Consider the following 19,693-nt stretch of genomic DNA (forward strand, 5'->3'; position numbering starts at 1 on the left):
GGAACAAGATGAAACCCATCTCAAACAGGGCATTTCCAAACGGAGCAGGATGGAACAAGCAGGAGGGAGGCAGCGGGCGCTCATCTCCCTGCACGGACCACAGGAGCCATCTCCTTGTTGCCATGTCCCTGCTTCCCACACAGCTCCTGCTGCCTCTTGCCTTGTGCTCAGATTATAAATTCTTGGGGCAGAGTCTTTTTTCCATTGCCTTTGTGCTGATTCCAGTTTGGAGCCCCTTAGTGCAGAAGGTGGCCTAGAGGATCAGCCCTGAAGGACTCGAGGACAGGCTGAGCCAGCCCCGGCTGCCTTCACCTTCCCCAGTTCTCTGTGTTACCAGCTCTTGCATCACCCAGACAAGGCTGCTGCAGCCCCCGCTGAGCCACGGCGCGGCCCTTGGCCCGTGCTCGCTGTCAGATCTCTCTCACGTCTCCGTGCTGCACTCCCCAGTGTTGCTGAGCAAGCAGCCGCCCTACGCTGACGCCATTTAAATGGCGTGGAAACGTTACATTTGAGTATTCTAATTTTATCAGGCAAAGTTCAAAGGCCTGGGAGGTCAGACGAGAGAGATTAGTGGTTCCTAATGGCTTTTAAGTCTGAAATTGTGAATAAGTAACTCTGGCTTGAATGGCTACAGCAGACTCATTCCTCTCCAGGGAATTAGGAGTCTGCCTGGAGGAACTGCTCTGCTTTGTCCTCGTGCATTGCACACGCATGTGACTGCCTGATGCAGGCATGCTGTACCACCTGGGGCTGATGGGCCCTGTTCTCTGTGAAGGGAAGCAGTGCTGCAGGCCATGCTGCATCCCGCTCATGGTTATTTACTTCTTGAGTGGTAACGCCAGGCAGATGCAGGTCTGCCAGTTGCTGAAGGACCGGCTGATCCTCACCCCAAAGAGCTGGCAGACTGCGTGCTGCAAAGCGTGTACCTGCTCAGAAATCTGGCTAGGCACAAGGCTACACCGCAATAACTACACTAAGAAAATAAAATTATAATTGTTTACTGGCTCAGCAAAGTAAGGTTTCTGGAACCCCTCACTTCACTGTTCCATTCTCAGCTTCAGGGAAGGGAAGTTAACTGTCACCTGGACACGTAAATCATGATTTCTTTTAAATGTTACTTCTAAGCTGACAGCATTGCTGTAGGCAAGCTCTTCCAGTCATCTGACAAGTCTGCAGCAGCCTGGGAGAGAAGACAAAGTGTGTTCTGTGCCTTAACTGCCAGCCCCGGGCTGTCCTCACCAGCACACCATGCCACCAGTGGTCCTTCTGATGTCTGCAGTCTCTGTGGGCAGAAGGGAAATCATATCTGACCGCCAGAACGTTAAAGGCAAGTGCTGTGCTTTGTTCTAATTAGGGCAGCACCCCCACCAAACTCCGTATTTACTCCTAGGTGTCTGCTTGTAGACACTTTTCCTTCCATTCTCTTTGCTCTGTGGTGCTGCAGCAGTGTCCAACCAACGCTCCCGCTCTTGTGTTTATCTAGTTTCAGTGTCCCACAGTGTTGCAGAGTCAATTATCTTGTCAGGGTCTGTGTCTAAGCAGGGTGCTGATGTGAGCTCCTCTGATGAATCATGTTGAGAAAAGATAAACGAAGTGAAATGTAATGGTCCATGAACATAACATCCCCGTCTAGCCAGGAAGTTAATTTAGAGATCAGCATTTAATACTATACTTATTCCATATGTTGGTGCTTGTCTGCACAACAAAGCTACCTTTTAGTGTCAGCAGGATACCAGTAAAGGCCATTGAAATGGAGAACAATGTTAGTTTATCCCAAGAAAATTAGACACAGCCTGGTTTGGGGAATGTGAGGCTAGGAATTGCTTCACGTGGGTTTTGTTCATTGTAGTTGAATTATCCATCCGCAGGGGCACCCAGCAGCACATCAGCGAGAATGTCTTACGGCTTTGCTATAGGTGAAGAGACTCCAAAACCAGAGGATTAGAAAATGAATCCTAAAAATGTATCGCAGGCCTGCTTATTCAAGCCAAGAACTTTCTAAGGGGAGAAGCACCCTTTCAAACAGCTGAATTCAGATGTCAAAAGGCACACGGAGCACCCAAATGGCCTACAGCCAAACAGAGCGTTCTCACATGCATGTACATGCTGACAGACTTGTGACAGTAGTTTTCCTTGGCAGTGGAAGAAACATCCAGGTAGTTACACGTAGTAATGTCCACTATAAAAGATCTTGCCACGGGGTCCATCCTGCCAACAGCTTCAGCAAACCGCTGGGCAACAAAGGGATGCAAAACATCTACAGTGAAAGCCAGAAGTGAACCACTGAATCGTAACACTGGAAGGTGGCCCTGACATCCCTCCGTACTGCTGGATGAACAAACAGAACAGCCTGTTCTGAGACAACAGGTATGGAAATTTGCCTCATCGATGCTGTGGGTGCGTCACCTGGCCCAACTTTGTCATCCATCTGCCCCACTTAAGGATTATCCCTTTGGATGCTCTGTCTTTATTTCTCAGAATTAAACCAACCCTGCCTTACCTCACCAAGAATCGCACACTCCTCCTCTAATAATCTCATGCTCTTTCCCTCCACTGCCCCGGTAACAGGCTGAGGGAATCACAAGCTGTAGCTTCACTTGCTTTTCCCTTAGCAAATCATTTCCTTTTCAGGTCAAGTTATTTTTAACCTGGCTCAATTCCCAAATCAGATTCGCTGCCTCGCCACATGAAAAGCTGTAGCAGCACGTTTGGGAGAAACAGGGGAGCACTCACTACAGATGTGAACAAAGGTACAGGTACCAGAGCAAGGAGGGCTTAGGATAGCTCTGCTGCCAAAAGAAATGCTTGTGGAGGTGCAGATTTGGATTCTCGTTTTTCACACGTATTCCCACAGAGATCTGAAAATTGTTCTAATGAACAGGGACCAGAGATGCTGCTCATATCTGTGAGCTGGAAACCCTGCCGACCCTGGGAGCTTCAGGGATTGCCTAAGATTAATCCTCAGCCCGAGAGAGACAAAGCCATTACAACAAGGTGGTCATCACCCTGTGCTGTGTGAGGCCACCCCGTGAGCCTCTCCCCTCAGAATGAAGCTGGACACTGCATGAACAGCTAAATCCAGATCACTGACAAAAAAAATACAGTGCTACCTCCATTTCGCTACAAAACTGCAGCAGAGACTGTTTAGCATCACATCAGAACTGGAGTAAAGCTGGAAATGGGATCCAGATGTTCAGCGGCACATGCAGCTTTCTCCTTAGGTATACACCTTCCTGCAGCTCTCACTGCTTGGCTTGGTTTACACTATTCTGCTCGGCGCTGCTCACTCCCAATCCCCTGAAATGCATCAACCACAGGTACCTAGGGGAGAGGAACAGGGGTTTCTCCAACCAGGAGTTACTTTATTGCAATTAATTTTCAGATGTATTTGAATTTACTAAAGCAGTCCTAAAAAGCAGTCACTGACCAACCCAGGTAGGTTCTGCTTCTACAACAGAGCATTAAATAATTTAAAAAAATCACAGCCTTTGGAGGGAAAAAAGCCCAAAAATATGAAAGCTAACAAAGAGAAAGGTCAGCAAGCTCTTCCAACGCATTGTCTATGCTGACAGCATCTGAGAGCAGGCATCCCTCGCCCTTACCTAGCTTGAACTGACTGCTAATGGACATTACCCTCTGCTGCTGCTGCAGAGCCATTCTGTTCTGTTCTCTCTGCAGGGCTGACTCACTCTGCAGTGCACGCAATCTGCCACATTACAGAGAACTATTTATGCGCCAGTAGACGCCACCTCTTTTCAGTCAGGCACGCTGCGAGGCTGTCATTTCATGGTCTGGGGCTGCCCGCTCTGCTCTTCCAAAGCAAAGTCAGTCCCTGGTAGATGGGACTGCACTCAGATCTAGCAAAAAACCTGTTAGGAAATGAAGGAAAGGGACTGAAAGGTCTGTAATTTTCTTCGTACCTTGAATCACCTCAGAAATCTGATGACACAGTAGCATCACCAGAGGACTTGAAATGCAAGTTTTCACCTGGGAGTCACCAATGAGGATCTAGAGCACGGCTGTAACAGGAAACAGTCGAGACTATGGAGTTAGATTGTTAATTTTACTCCTGGTGTATGTGCAGGTACTAATGCAAGGCAATCCTTTCCCTATGCATAATAACCCTGGCTTTTGTTTTATACTGTTCTCACGATTTGCGTGGGTTTATAAACATCGAGAAAGGCTTGGCGTTCCGAGGCACAAATCAAGCTGCTGCTGATGGCATTTTATCTGTATTTGGTTATGTAAGTATCTATCACGATTCTAAGCCTGGTAACTGATACTGTGGCATGCTGCACCGGGATCCGAATGAGTTCCTACAGACTGGTGCCTTTAAATTGCTTTTATTCTCCTAGAGATGAGCGCTAGCACAAGTATTTGGTTGCTCCCAAATACACGTTTCCTTATATTCTTCTCATCTGGCTAAAAGCAAGGCTGGCAGCATGTCCTCTTCGAAGGCAGATCTCAAATGATTTCAGCCAGCCAGGCCCTTCTCCTGCCACCCAAGCACAGTGCATCTCCTCTCACTAAGCAGCATCCCTCCCAGAGAGCCCGAATCCACCGTCACCTCTCCCAGCTGCACACTGTGCCAGGCTCTTTGCAAAGCCCTCACTGCAATCACCGCAAGGAGAGCTTCGTACACTATAGTTTCCAGCAGTGTTCAGAACACCTGAGAAAACATAGCTCACAGGGTTAGAGTCCACTGCATTTCCTTAGGAAAATGGGAATCTATGTGATTCAGATCAGGAAACGCTAAAGAAACATTTTCCTCCCCATTCAGTGCTGCTGCAGACATGCAGGGCTTTCCACAAACCAGCTCACATCTCTGTACCGCCGAGCACTACTGACAGCATTGCTGAGACTGCCCTGAAGTCAAGCCACATGAAACACAAAAGCCACAGTACGCTCCAGCCCAGAGCCAAGCAGCTGACAGCCTATCACATGAACCCCGGCAGACATCTTTTAGCAAACAAACCAGTTAATTCGTTCATTATTAGTGATAAGCAACAATACTGCCGAGCGGTCCCTAGTTTAGGGATAAGCTGCTCTGAAGGCCCACGGGTTCCTACCAGGCCTGGCGAGTGCTCCTGCCAGGTTAGAAGCTACAGGGGTGATGCTCAGCAGCTCCACAGCACGGCCACACCACCAGCCAGGTTGACAGATCATCCTGCACTCCCCAGCTTCATTTGATTACCAAGATGCTGCTACATATCTAAGTATATTGTTAAAATTCTCGCTTAAATCAGAAAAAGCTTTTTCTGTTCTCCAAACTATTTAAGATTAAGGCCACATACTTCCCAAATGCAATCAGCTGCATCAGATGTTCCCCCAAACTACATCACATTTGCAAGTACTAGCTTCGTAAGGGTCTAACACACAGTTCCCACATGAGCTCCAGCATTGTTTTGGGACATCCACAAACCCCACAGACAGGAGAATATTGCTTCACTGTTTTCCAGCTGCAACAGCAGACCTCCCAGCCTGAACGCTCCTGATTTTTAGCCCCGTTTTTAAACCCGTTTTGTTGATGAGACAGTTGTGCAGGTACTCTAACATTAATTCACGCTAACAGTGCAGCTTCCCTGCCAGCCAAGCTCCTGCACAGCAATCAGAAGGACAAACTGCCCAGGGGATGCTCAGCAGCCCCTGCTCCTTGTCACACACAGCAGTTCGTACCCTTCCTCCCTCACTGTGACTGGCCAGGGCACGCAGCTGCCAGCCATGCAGCACTGCTGTGTGACACACAGCAAAGTGCCACTTGATCAGGCAGAGGCCGAGCACCGAGAGCACTGCAGCAGCCCAGCACTCTGCTCACAAGCACAGCCCAGGCAGCAGACAGCAGCAGCATTCATTGCTCTTTGCCCAGGAAGAAATGCTTTAAGCAGTCCTCAGCAACTTCCACATGCACTCAGTCACTTCAAAGGACCTGCCTCCCCCTCAGAGAGCCCCTCCTCTTCCTAAAGGAGCAGCAAAATCAGAGGCAGGAGAGTCATTACAGCAATGTAGTGAGGAAGTTTTATTTGGAAACATCGTATAAGTTTGTAACCCAACAGTGGGTGCACAACTCTGATGCCAGAGCATACGCAGTTACTACTGAAACACGGGAGTGTTTCGGACAATTGCTGTAATAAAACACAAAATTCTCATACTCCAATACCATGACACTACAGCAATCTTTAGAATCAAAGTTACATCCAAGGAATTCTCTGCACTTACAATTGACCCCACAGTGTAATCTACCTATATATAAGATTAATATATATAGCATGGGAAATTGAAAATCTTTGCTCCATAGATGTATGAACATGTCAAGTCTTTTATAAATAAACATCCAGTGAAGAGAAAAATTACATTTCTAGTTCATATTTATACATAAAGTACTAACAGCAATGGGTGGAAAATTGCACGCAGGCCACCCCAAGCCACGCAGCAGGCTTGGAGCTGCCCAACCAATTTAATATTGAATTACACACATGACGGACAAGTCACTAACGTACATTGCGCATTTACAAGAGATCAACTACCAAATTGGGACAACTGTACACATTGGAGAGACCATTTCCATTCTGGAGCTTTGTTGTTTTGTTTTGTTTTTTTTTTTTTAAATGTTGATTTGTTACATCTCTTTACATCATACTGCGACGTTTACTTTGTGGAGAGGATAAGGGCAACAATGAGGCCGTAGAGACCCAAGACTTCAGCGAAGATCAAAATGAGGATCATGCCCACAAATAACCTGGGCTGCTGCGCTGTTCCCCGTACACCTGCATCACCCACGATGCCAATGGCAAAGCCAGCAGCCAGACCGCTGAGGCCCACGCTCAAGCCAGCACCCAGCTGAAGAAAGCTCCTGTAGGACAGATGAAAAAAAGTTTCAGTGGCAAGCGACAGGACATGACCCTCTGTCTTCAGGCTAAACTTCTGCCTCGCCTCTCCCCAAAGAGAGGGAAAGCTAACATCTAAAGAACACCTCTTTCTTGCAGAAAGATCTCCTATACTCATTTAAGCAAGCACAGCACATCCCATGAAGTAGATGACTCCTAGCTCTAATACTTACACAAGCTCTGCTAGATCCTGTCCAGCTGCTGCTCACATACTGCTCCTTCAGGGAGGGCTGCTCAGCTGCTGCAGAGGCACTTCATGCAGCCCCAGGCCGGAGCTGGGCTCACTCCAGCCATTCCCACTAACACCTGTCCCACTGATGTGCAGCCTATCAATGGCTGCTTCTCCTTCCTGCCTTTAGCAACCATATTGCACAGCCATGGCATACACTGGTGAGAAGTTCTGCACTACAAGAGTTGCACAGGGAGTTAATATGGACACGTCAGTCGGGGATGCTCTGGCTTTCTGGGTGGGGTGCCTGAAGAGCAGTCCTTAGGGTCTGACGTAACTGCAAAGGAACATTTCAATCTGCTATTTCTTAGATAAAGGCTTACAGCTCAGCCTACCACAATGCTCATCTGCAATTGCTTGTACAGCAGCACGGCTACCTGCTCTGCTAGGCCTCAGAGGCATTGTTTTATTCTGACATCAGTCAAGCTAGTTCCAGCTATTCTCAGAAGCTGAGCAGATTGAGTTTCAGACTATAGCTGGTATAGAGGTACAATGCATAGCCTGAGGATTGATTTACCAGCACGTAAAGAAGCAAGCAACATTAATTATTCACTTGCATCTCCCAGGCAACAGGAAAGCTATTTAGACACCTTGATTAACTCTTGAGAAGACCTGCATACTCCATCTCTGGGACGTGACACCATGAAACGAACTCAGGCCCCCACCCCCTGACTGTGCACTACTTCTTTGGAGCCATAAACCACGACACTGTACCTCACAATACTGCGTCTGCTTTGTCAGCTAACACATTGCTTTGACTGATGCTAAGACACTGGGTAGGACAGCTGCTATCCAGCTGGCATTCTTGAGGTCAACTTGGGAGCATTCAGCTCCTACAGCAACCTGCACTGTCTTTCCAGAAAGCTTAATGCAAAAATCTACCCATTCCACAGCATCCAAGTGTTGCCAGAACAAATTTAAACAAAACTCACAGGTACAGAACTTACTTGAATAGTGTGATAGTTGGTGAAAGGGCATTGGCAATGAGGACCGCCACTACGAGGCCATAGATAGCTATAATACCCGCCATGACAACAGGAATAATTGACTTCATGATGAGCTCAGGCCTCATGACAGACATGGCCGCAATACCCGTGCCACTCTTCGCAGTTCCATAAGCGGCTCCCAAGGCTGCAAGAGAAAAGACACATTAGGAAGTTCCCCAGATAATACCGCCTTTGTCAGACTGCAGTATTAGAACAGCTGAGTCAGCACAGGGAAGAATGGTGCAAGTCTAACACAGTCACTTGACTACTTGGTTTATCGGGCAGGCACATTCCCCTAAGGCCTGGGGAAGTGACTTTCCCATAGTCCTGAAATGAAACTGCAGCCGTTCAAGCACTACTGGACACAGAACATCCTCAGCTTCACAGCAGGGCAGGCGCTGCAGCAGAAATGCATTGCCTATTTAGTGCCCAAAACCTAAGGTCTGCATTTGAACTTGTTACCCTGGCATTTGTGCCCTCCCATAGCCCAGATTACAGAGGCTCTATCCAGCTGCATTAAGGAGCAAAGCATGCCTTGCCCCTGCAGCAGGATGCAGCCTGACGGAAAGCTACAGCTTTTAATGTTACTGAACTTTGAGTTCACTTCTTGAACACACCCAGAATTTAACAAGTTGCCTTGTGCTATCCCACATGGGGCCTCTTCTACCACCAAAGGGATCTGCACCGCGCTGACTTGGAAGGAAGCACACAGTTCCAGCTTCATCAGAAACATTCCCAGATAGCAACCAGTGTTCACATTATTGCTGCACTTTGCTCCTTGGAGAAGGGACTCCCTCTTTCCATGCAATACCTCCACCTGGTGAAGCATTCAGGTCCAACCACTTGCTAACTCAACCATTTGAATAAGGAAGAGCGGCACAGCTTGCAGTTCACAGACAGCCACAACCACCACCCCACCCCCAAGGTCCTCATACCACCTGGGGAGGTATTGAATACGCAGCCTGCAACCCAAAGCTTGGTTTCCAAAGCAGAACAAGGGCTCACCACCTTAACAGAGAACAGCTAGAAACAAGAACCCCAAAGTACTGCCTCAAAAAAAGTTACTTCCGTCCTGGAAGCTTTGCAAGTCTCGTAATAGCTCATTCTGTGATTCTGAAGTATTTAGAAAGACCCATTTCCTTTCAGCCTTGCTCTGGAGTACATTAGGAAGTCCACCTTTGGACTGCACCCAGCACCACTGGGAGATGAGGTGCAGGTGAGCAGCCATCTGGGACCACAGCTGAAACAGCAGCAGCAAGCAATGCAAAGACCATCTCCTTTCCAGACATCATCAGGTCAATACTCAGAGGTACGAGTCCTGATTAGCTAGCGTGACAAATACCCCTCCCTGCTCGAAAAGGCCTCTGAAGAGCATTACAAACACAGGAATTTCAAATGCTTGTGCTGTCCAGGGATGACTTATACACAAGTCTGGCCCACCCTTGGTAAGAATTCATCTTTCTGCAGGGGAGAGTTGTTTGCTCCACACAGACGTGTAGCTGCCTCTTACACTAGTGGAGGATGTTACAAAAGAGTTGCTAGTTATTCAGATGGGTTAGGTTACCCACTCTCCCATCTTCCCCTATAAAAAAGCCAACTTCAAGCAGCCAGGAACTGAACAGTAATCCTTCCAGCTCTGCACACCAGAAGTTCAGGAGAGTAAGGCTTATACCGCTACAGTCACACAAGACTCCCTCCCAGAAGTGGTTTTAGTTAAAGACTGGAAAGCAGAGCCTCATCAACTACAAATTAGTTCTGCATTAACAAAGCTCTTTAACCTCCTGTAACCTGGATCCTTTTCAAGCCTTTATAGGAAAGAGACACAAAGAACTGTGCAGTGCAGTTCAGATCGAGGTTGTTCCATCAACTTTGCAGTTTTCTTGGAACCAGGAGACAGGTTTCACCTGCCAGTGTAGGTGAAGCCCAGAATGCATCGCAGAAACTTAGCTGGCAATACCACTGATGCTAGTTGTACACATCTGTCCCTTAGGACACCTAGAAAATCACTCCTAGAAAATACAGCTTGAATTAGGAACCTTTTCTTTCAGAGTAAACATCTAAGAAACGGATGCAAGTGGAATCAAGATTCAGGTTACCTTCTTCCAGCCAAAGCTTTTAGTAGAAGCCACTCCTGTCTAAGCTTCCATAGTTCTTTCTAAAAGGGCCTGCAAGGGGAGCGAAGTTCACTGTTCAAAACTACATCTGTCATTACTTCCTCCAGATCTGAGGTTACTTAGAGCTGTCGCAATTAACATGGCAGTGGATTACAGAAACAGGTTTTGCAATACCACTTACAGAAAGCCAGCCTGATTAAGTTTTTGGGGAGGGGTATCTCGGAGCACATTTGTCAGTTTCCAGTTATCTATTCCAAAAATCTAGCGAACAGGCACCTTTGACTTCGTCAAGGCCAATCATCAAATCAAGTCTGCCCATTCCGTGGCAGCAAGTCGCCGCACAGCCTACACTTAGCACTGAACAGCTGCTTGTGCCCCATGAGGAACACACCACAAGCGCTGCACATCCAGCCTCAGAGCTGGCACATCTGCATCCCATCAGCATTTATCTGGCTCACACCAGAGCTCCCCACACCTCCACTAAGCCTACAAGGCAGCTTGCCTTGCCCCTCTTCGCTACCCTGAGAAGTGCTCCTTGTGCTTTTGATGTCACCCTAGACCTGCATTCCAGGAGCACGCCCACCTCCCCATCACACAGCTGCTCGGTGTGGGCCACGTGGCACCCAGGGCACTTCTGTACATCTGGACTTCCACTTCTTGACAGCCGTGAATGTCTGAAGCACAAGCACTTCATACACTACCTTTGAAATGCTCCAGGTGAGTTGGAATGTAAGGATATTTCCTGGAATCTCAGAGAACAAGGCTTGAAGAGGCCTACGTGAATGGCAGTAAAAAGTGAAACTAGAGTTTTGTTCATCACTGTTACATACCATGACTCCAAACACTGACATCAGACCATACAGCTCCATCTCCCCTAACACGCAGGCCAATTAGATTGTAACATTACTTTCAGAGCAAACATTGGCTTTATAGCAGCTATCAAAACACCTCGCTGGTGCAGGAGGAACAGCACTGTGCCATTCAAAACCTCAGTGGTGTGTAACATAGAAGTCACTCCACACATCATTCAAGGCTCACTCCCAGTGAGCCTGTTTCAAAGGTAACTCGAATCTGAAGGATTTCTGCAGGGTAATGCCTTGAACTCTCGTGCTAGAGCTGCCTTGGTACCGCTCCTAGGGCAAAATGCACTTCCACGAGACCGCAGAGGCACTAAATGGCACTTGTACCAGCCAGACGTGTAGCAGTACAGTTCCGAGATGAAGCACAGGCTAGAAAGCAACATGCCATGTAGGCAGTGGCTGCAGTAAGGACCGAAGACCAGTCTTACCACAGCCAGGGCTTTCATGGGAACCTTCACACCGTCAGCTCTCAAGTCATCTGTAGTCCACGTCAATACTAGCACGAGTGTTAGGACCAATCTTTCACAGCCATAGCTGCAGTGCTCAGTGAGGTCGTGCATGGAGCACACTACTCCTGCAGCTAAGACAGCTGCAAGCCACCTCATGCAGCACCTCCTCCATGCAGGAAGAGGCTGTCACCAAAAGCTTTACGCTGTTTCTGTGAAACCCTGCGGACACGTAAGGACAACTTCTGCAGACCGATGGGCACTGGCACACACTGACCACCTGGAGCCTTCAAGTCAAAGAACCACTTGCGTAGATGCAGCTTCTTGCAGTTTGACCACATCTGGATTCATCACAGCTGCTTAGAACACAGATGTTCGTTACCAGCCATGCACACTCCAGCAGCATCTCATCCATTCAGAGCCACCAATGCCTCGTGTCCCAGCAGACGCAGGTTTCCACACAGCAGTGGCAGAGGAAAGATTCCCATGGTACTGATAAGCCGGATTTCCTTGGCTCAGTAATACATGTCAAACTTCCAGACAGATAGCACGTGGTTTGCTATCATGACAAGACTGAAAGACCATTCTGGATAACAACATGCACCCTGAGCCTTTTCTAATTAATCCAGCATCAAATGGCCTGTCCTGAGCAACAGGCAGGCTTGCCCTGTACCAGACAGCAGGAATCAGTTCACCCGAGGCACAGCTAATCCTCGAGCAGGCTGTTAACCTCTGCAGGATTCTGCTAGAGGTGACAGCTGGGTCAAGCTCAGCCCTTGCTCTGCCATGGCAGGAACACAGCCATCTTCAGAGACAGGCAGCTCCCCAGCAGTGCTGAGACCTCTCCACACCACCAAGTTTAACATGAACACAGCCCCAGCTCAGACCACGGTCACAGATGCTCCATAGCTGTCCTGAAAAAAAAAAAAACCAGTTACAGTGCCCTTCATAGGGCAGCCACATGAGTGGAGAAATGCCTGGAACCCACACACAGAACACAGCGCTGAAGAGCAGCTGCAGGGATGGCTGCAGGTAACAGATGTTGCCCCGCAGGGAGAGGCAATTTGCAATTCTTGACTTGAGTCACCCACTAAAGCATTAGGCACGGTGTATTTTTTGTTCTTCCCCAATTGTATGAGAAGACACGGGGCTATCAAATAAGCTTTGCACTGCCAGCTTTCAGCATGACCAAAAAGTCAACCTGCAAGGGGCTAATGGGCAGCGTGCTCCTCTTCAGTCAACGTGAAAACTCCAAGTTCACAAACACCAGTTCCTTGTGGTTACGTTCCAGAATGGACAGCCCAAAGAAGACATTACCAGTCAGCTGTCCAACCAGCTGAGATGGCTGCAGCTGTACCCTGCATGCAGTGCACTGTGTAGCACACAAGCCAGGTTTGTTTTCTTTTTTAATAAACAGGGACAAAGACCATAGGTCTTGCCATACGAGTACAGGCTTACTTTTCAGCAAGCAGCAACACATACTGGTCCCACCACAAGCCAGCCCAGTCACTACTTATCCTCATCATTCAGCCCTCCCATTGCCTGCCCATAGACAACCCGTTTCACAGACAGGCGGACCACTACTCCACAGGTGCAGATTAGCAGAGCTGTTGTTTCTCATGTCGGTTACAAGGAGCACTTTCCAGCTGGCCAAACAGCTTACAGCACTCAGCAGACAGCAGCCATAGCTATGAAGCCCCCAGGGAAGCCAAGGTCATCCCATTCAGACCCATGTGATAAGACTGAAGCCATGTGCTCACAAGCTTCACCACCCAAAGAAAGCGAGGTCAGCAGGCTCACTGTGCCTTACTGCCTTGTGAGGGCAGCTAGCAGGGAGAAGCACAGTTCTGTGGTTCCATGGTTTCCAGTACCATAGAACAGCTGGATGGAGCTGTAGAATTTGCAAGTTGGCAACCACCATTTGCAATTAGTCTCTGGAAAGAAGCTCATTTTAGGAACTGAAAGAAAGAAGTTAAGAGGTCCCAAAGCAACTCGTGTTTGTCTTCACTACTACTGCACTGAAGTTCCATCACAGTGAGAACGCCCGCAGACTTCATAGTCTACAGTGACTCCGGGGCCAGATGGGAATCCCACCAGATACAGCTGGACACCACCACACAAGCAGCAGCATACTGGTTCAGCCTGGTTCCAACAGAGCTAATGGTTAAGACTCTGTTTATAATGATCCTTTATGCTGCTCTCTACTGCAGACAGTACGGCAACATGAAGCACCAACCCACAGAGTTCTCCTACCCCTACCACCTGCCTCTGCAGGCCTCTGGAGAGGTTGGGAACAGAGGATCACTCTGTTCTGCCATTTCGCTTCTCACCTGCAAGTTACATACTTGCATGGTACACGAGTTCCTCCCAGGATGATGTCTGTAGAGCCTTTCGCACTCTCCTCCACCAACCCCACACCCAGCAAGAACAGTATTTCAGGAAGCACAGGTGTCATCTGCCCTCAGGGGTACAAGCTGTTTGCAGTCAGGACTCCTCCTGGAATCACTGCGCAGGGCTGCCAGCTGCACCAGGCTCACACTCCAAGCCAGCGATACCATGGGGCGGGATGTGCTTACGTGGGGGGCCACAGCAGCTAATCAACAGCTATAGCTCCCGTGGCCCTAGCTTAAAATAAGTGCTTTGTTAGCTCCGCAGCAACCATGAGAAGTAGGACACAGGACTGCCTTCGCACTGCTGGCTGGAGTCCTCCTCATTAGCAGTCTTCCCAACGCCTGATAGCACAGCAGCATCACGCTGCATGCCCCAGTGAGACTCCTATCACACCGTAGGGACCTGATGGGGCAGCCCGGGTCATCCCACTCTTCTGTGCAAACTGGCTTGCACACTGCTGGGCAGCTTTGCTCAATGCCGAGCTTCTTCATTTCTGGCATGCATAAGTCACATGGAAAAGTCTCTCACTGGATCACTCAACAGCATCTGACACTGAGCCAGCCACATGTTTTAGACATAGGAAATAAAGGAATCTTAGCTCTCAGAACAGGCTGTGATCAGTGATGGCAGGCCTGGGACAGCCAAGGTCACGGCAGCCTGCTCTGGGCTCCTCACTGCCTTCAGCACGAGCTGACCAGAACGAGTTCTGCTATCTATTCTGCATCAGCTGTTAATGTTCCAACACCAAACAGAACTGCTTGAAGTCACCTGTTTTCACATCAAACTAGCCTGGACAGCGTAAAACCTGACTGCGTTTACTAGAAACATGTCTTTAATACAGTCACCAGCCTCACAAGAAGCTGATCTTTAGACACAGCATGAGTCAGCCATGATCAGTAGCTGTGCTACAGAGCACGCATCCACAGCAAGTTCAGGTGCTTCCACACCGCCTGCCCACGCAGCCTTAGCTCCCTGCTCCCAAGTTCTTTTCAGATGTGCTTCAGTGGCCGTATTCACCAGATGTGCTCGGGCCCAACCAGCTGCTGGCCGCATGAAACCCAGCCCTGCCCAGCAGCAGCACGGGCAGCGACCAAACCCTCATGGGTACAGCTTGGGCGCACCGAGTTACCCATCCCAAGCCCTCCCCATCACCTGCAACCCCACAATACAGCACTACCAGACCTGCAGCTTCTAAGAAATACTTCATTTCCAGTTCAGAGGTGCCAGGCAACACTCCGAGTTCTTACTGAAAGGTTGATTCAACTTTGCATCCCTCACCCAGGTCTCCACAGAAGCAAACTTGCACCAAGTGTCTGAAATTGCCGTACAGTGCTCCTCTGCTTCAAGTGGAATTCTGCAGGAAGGATGAGATGCTGCGCTTCCTTGGGGAAGCAGTCACTGAAGACTTTAATCATTGCTACTGCCGAAGGCGCTCATCTGCCAGCTCCATTTTGTTTCCCTTCCGTGCGAGGCGCTCAGCCTGCTCCTGGTGGGCAGGCAGGTGGGCACAGAGCCTCACGCTGTGTGTGCCACGTTCCCAGCAGCATCAGGCACACATAGGATGGCTGAGCTCCGCGGCAGCTGCCACCACGTGCCCTCAGCACTGGGCACAAGCTGCTTTCGTGCTGAGATGTGAGCTCAGAGCAGCGTGAGCCCGGCCTCCAGTGCCCACATCAGCAGAGCCGTAGTTGCCCCGCTAACATTTTATATCTACTGTACATTCACAGCTTGATCTACTGCACTAGCCAACAGCAGCCTCCACAAGTCCGCCCTTCAGACTTAGATACCATCTTGGAGGCATCATTAATACCAAAGAAGCCAGGTACAAGAGCAGCAGCAATGCGACTTGAGCTGCAGCTGAATGAGCGCATGGACGCCTCCTCGCCATGCTGGGTGGCACATGGGCAGAGCAGGTCACTGTGTGCATGCACAGACCACACTATGGCTTCGGGGCAGAAGCTGCTCCCCCAGGTGCTCGACTCCCTGCTCTGGTCACATCAGTGCTGGGAAGGAATCCCTCCTGGGCCGGGGGCCCTGCGACCCACAGCACCGCCTGCAACGGGGCAGAACCGCAGCGCTGTGGGGGCCGCCTGGCCCCGGGGGGGGCACAGAGTGTGTGCGGGGGGGGCTGCGGGGCTCCACAATGACTGTAGTGCAGACAGCGGAGGGACGAGAGCTTCCCCCGCCGGTACTTCACTGGGCTCCCATCGTGAAGGAAAGGCGGCAACCCCACCACGTCCTTCAGCATCACCGACGCCTCAAAACAGACCGCCCTGACACCGACGCGCCACGGAGGCTCCGGTCCCAGGGAATCGCAGCCCGGCGCTGCCTCAGGGAAGCGTCAGCGCTGTGCAGAGCGGCTCCGCGGCGGGAAGGGCCGCGCCGGCCCCGGGATGCGCCGTCCCCGCGGGCGGCACGGAGCGATCCCCGGCCTCCGCCGCAGTCACGTGGGAGCGGGGGCTCCGCCGGCGGCGGTGACGTCACCACGCGGACCCTCCGCCGGTGCCCGGATGGAGCCGGGAGGAGGAGGAGGGGGGAGGGGGAAAGAGGCCCCGCTCGCCGCCCCCGCGCGGAGCCCGGACCCCCCCACCCCGCGAGCCGCCCCGCGTCGCGGGAGAGAAGAGCGGCGGCACAGCCCCGGGCGCGCACCCCCACCCTGGCCGGGCCGTGCCCCCTTCCCCCCCCCCCCGCGCCGCAGCAGCGCTCACCGCTGAAGACCATGGCGGCCGAGGCGCCCATCACGGCGAAGAAGGAAGCGTACTCGGGGGTGCTGCCGGAGGACATGGCTGCGGGGCCGGGGGGGCCGGAGCGGGGCACGGAGCGGGCAGGCAGGGAACGGGGCTCCGCCGCGGCGCCGTCCTCCGCAGGCAGCGGCCGGCCACAAAATGGCGGAGGCGAATAGGGAGGGTGGGCGGGAGAGCGGCGGGCGGAGGCCGGGGCTGGGTAGCGGCGGGGAGGGCGGGGCGGCGCGGAGCTGCGTCCCGGCGGCACTGCGCGGCGGAGCTGCGCGGCGCCCTACATATGGCCTCCGCAGGACAAAATGGCGGCGGCCCGCCCGTCACGTGATCTCGCCCCGCCCACCGCCGGCCGCTCCCACGTGTCACGGCGAGGGGGGGGAGGGGGGGAAGGGATCGGCCCTCCCGCTCCCCGCCGCTCCCCGACCCGCGGTCCCAGGGAGCGGTGGGCCCCGGTGCCTGCCAGGCACTGAGTTCCCGTCGCGAGCACGGATCTTGGCCGCGCTCGGACCCCCGCTCCGCTCGGCCTCCCCTCCGTGGAGGGTGGTTCGGTCCCGCCCGGCCGCTGCGTCCCACCGAGCGTGATTCAGCGCTCATTAGCATAAGGGGCGTGTCCTTGCGATGGCACGCCCCTGCCCGGGAGGGGGCGTGGCCTCGCGCAGCCCCGAGTCGGGTGCTCCGCGCCACGTGCCGGGCGGTGTCCGCGTCTCTCGTGCCGTGTCCCCGCCCTGTGTCCCTTATCATCTCCCATCCGCTGTGCCACGTCCCCTGCGGTGCAACGGTTACCCTTAGCCGTGTCCCCACGCCACGTCCCCCACGTTGTGTCTTCTGTCCTCCTGCCGTGACCCCTCCCTGTCGGCAGGCGTGTGCCCAGTACCAGTGACCATGTCCTGGCCTTTCTCCTCACTGAGGTCCTCTCCCCCCTTGGTGTAGCAGTGCCCACAGCCCTCCACCAGGTCCCCGCTGCCCCGTGCTGTGTCCCCGCTGCCCCGTGCTGTGACCCTCCTGCTCCGCGCTGTGTCCCTGTCCATGCTGGCAGCACCAGGGCTGGGCCGTGCCCTGTGTGGCCGGAGCCACTCCCTGGCAGCCTGTGGGGCTGCCCAAGCTGAGCCTGGCCCCGGGCCATCACCATCCCCGGAGCCATCCTGGAGCCGCTGCTGCTGCTGCTGAGTGCTCCAGGAGCAGCGCAGCACTTCGTTTGGGGTGTGTGCAGTTTCACGGCCTTCCCTTTGTGCTGAAGTTGTGATGCCCTTTAGCGTTGGAGCTCTGAACTGATGGAGGACCTCTGTGCATCGTTGCTGTTCTCTGGCTGCCTCTCAGCCTGGTCAGACCCGTGGGGAAGTGAGCAGAGAACTGGTGGCACTGAGCATCAGTACCCTGGGGGGCAACGTGCAGTGTGCAGGTCCCACACGTGCTCCTCCACCCCCACCCCCACCCCTCTGCCACCTCTCTGCTTTTCCTTCAGCACTGCACCCTGGGAGCTGTAGTTTGCCAGCCCAGCACTGTCACTGTTGCTATGGCAGTGGTTCCCATTGCCAATGAGGGTTTCCAGCAGCCCCAGTTAGCAGCAGGACGCCTTTCAGTAGCGGCGGAGCTGAGGCAGGGACAGGCCGTGCTCCAGCGTGGTGCAGCAGGCGGTTGTGGTTGATTCCATTATTTGGGCGCTGGGGGTGGGCAGGGCCGTGGCTGGAGGCAGCGCTGGGGGTGATGCTCTGCACGGGGCAGCAGGGCGGTGGGATGCCCTTCCCCTTGTGCCTGCAGGCAGCCCCCACTGTGGAAGGGAAGTACAAAGTGCTGATTCACTGAAGGGATGTTTTCTATGCTTTTAAGTGTACTTTTTCACCCAAACATTTCAATTTACACTCCCGCAGCGCCTTGTATTTATCCAGCCCCACTCTGCCCTGCTCATCCCTGGGCTGTGGAAGCACCGGGTGGGGGAAACAGCTGCTGTGACACTCGTGGCCTCGCCTGGCTCCGGCTGCGAGGTGCCCAGGGGCTGCTGGGCGCTGCCAAATCCTTCCTGGGCCATCGCTGGTTAAAAACAGACAACTTCCCAGTGCTGCTTCCTGCACGGAGGGACACAGGCACTGCTGCCAGGGCTGCAGGCGTGAGGGTGCCCGGCACAGCACCGCTGCTCTGCAGTCACACGGTGCCACCCGTACGGCTCCAGGGGCACCGCACTGCTCCGCTCCCCGAGTTGGGCACTTTGTGCACGGGGCCTCTTTTGCTCCGCTTGGATCGGAGGTAACTGATTTCCATGCAGGGCTGTCTGCTCCTGCTCAGCTTGACGAGGCGCATTGACGCCTCTGATCGAATCCAATCCCGTCTCATCCAACCACACCACCATCTCATCACTGCTCAGTGCTTTCCTGTCCGTAAATCCTCTCTTCTCTCTGTCTTCCATATCACAGTTTTTGCTTCCCCGTGGATGTGAGCAGGTGGGAAATCACCACCGCTGCTGCTCACTCCCAGAGATCACCCCCGGCCCCACTCCCCTCCTGTGTGCACAGCTCTGCCCCAGCCGCAGCTCCCGGCTCCGCACTGCATCCACACCTCCAGAGCGCCCAAACGAAGCGCTGCAGAGAGCCAAGGTAAACAGCACTGGGTTATCGCCTCGTTCAGGAAAGAGAAACTGAAGGAGAGCGGGAGCTGTTTGGTTTTGTTATTTCTCCTGGCCCAGCCCTGTGTTGTGGTTTGCTGCGGGAGCCCAAGGCCGCACCTGGGCAGGATCCCACCAGTGCTGACCACCGGGGCTGCACAGAGCTCAGAGGACGGGGATTTTGGAAGCGGACGGCCAACTGCCTTTGGTGCTGGAAGAGGCAGAGTTCTGGGGCTGGGTGTCACCTCTCCTCCAACGCCCAGCACAGAATGCGGGCGTGATGCCGCAAGGTTGGCTGCTGATGGGGACGGGCACAGCTGCCTCCCCGCGCTGCTGGAGCTCCCCCCAAGGCACAGCCCACGTGGAGCAGCTCAGGGGATGTGGGTGAAAAGGGCAAAAGTCATTTGTGGATGACAAAAGATCACACAGGGAGAGATGGCCAGAAAAGG

General features: G+C 52.6%; 1 protein-coding gene across 1 annotated transcript; it reads right to left on the reverse strand.

Moving 5' to 3' along the window:
- Positions 5,993-16,839, reverse strand: ATP6V0C (ATPase H+ transporting V0 subunit c). The gene is made up of 3 exons (XM_021411105.1): positions 16,619-16,839; positions 8,061-8,244; positions 5,993-6,850 (listed from the first exon to the last, which is right to left on the reverse strand). Exons 1-3 carry the CDS (start codon positions 16,692-16,694, stop codon positions 6,646-6,648), a joined length of 465 nt encoding a protein of 154 aa, XP_021266780.1. The 5' UTR covers positions 16,695-16,839; the 3' UTR covers positions 5,993-6,645.

Source organism: Numida meleagris, chromosome 13, assembly GCF_002078875.1.
Source record: "Numida meleagris isolate 19003 breed g44 Domestic line chromosome 13, NumMel1.0, whole genome shotgun sequence".
Taxonomy (NCBI): domain Eukaryota; kingdom Metazoa; phylum Chordata; class Aves; order Galliformes; family Numididae; genus Numida; species Numida meleagris.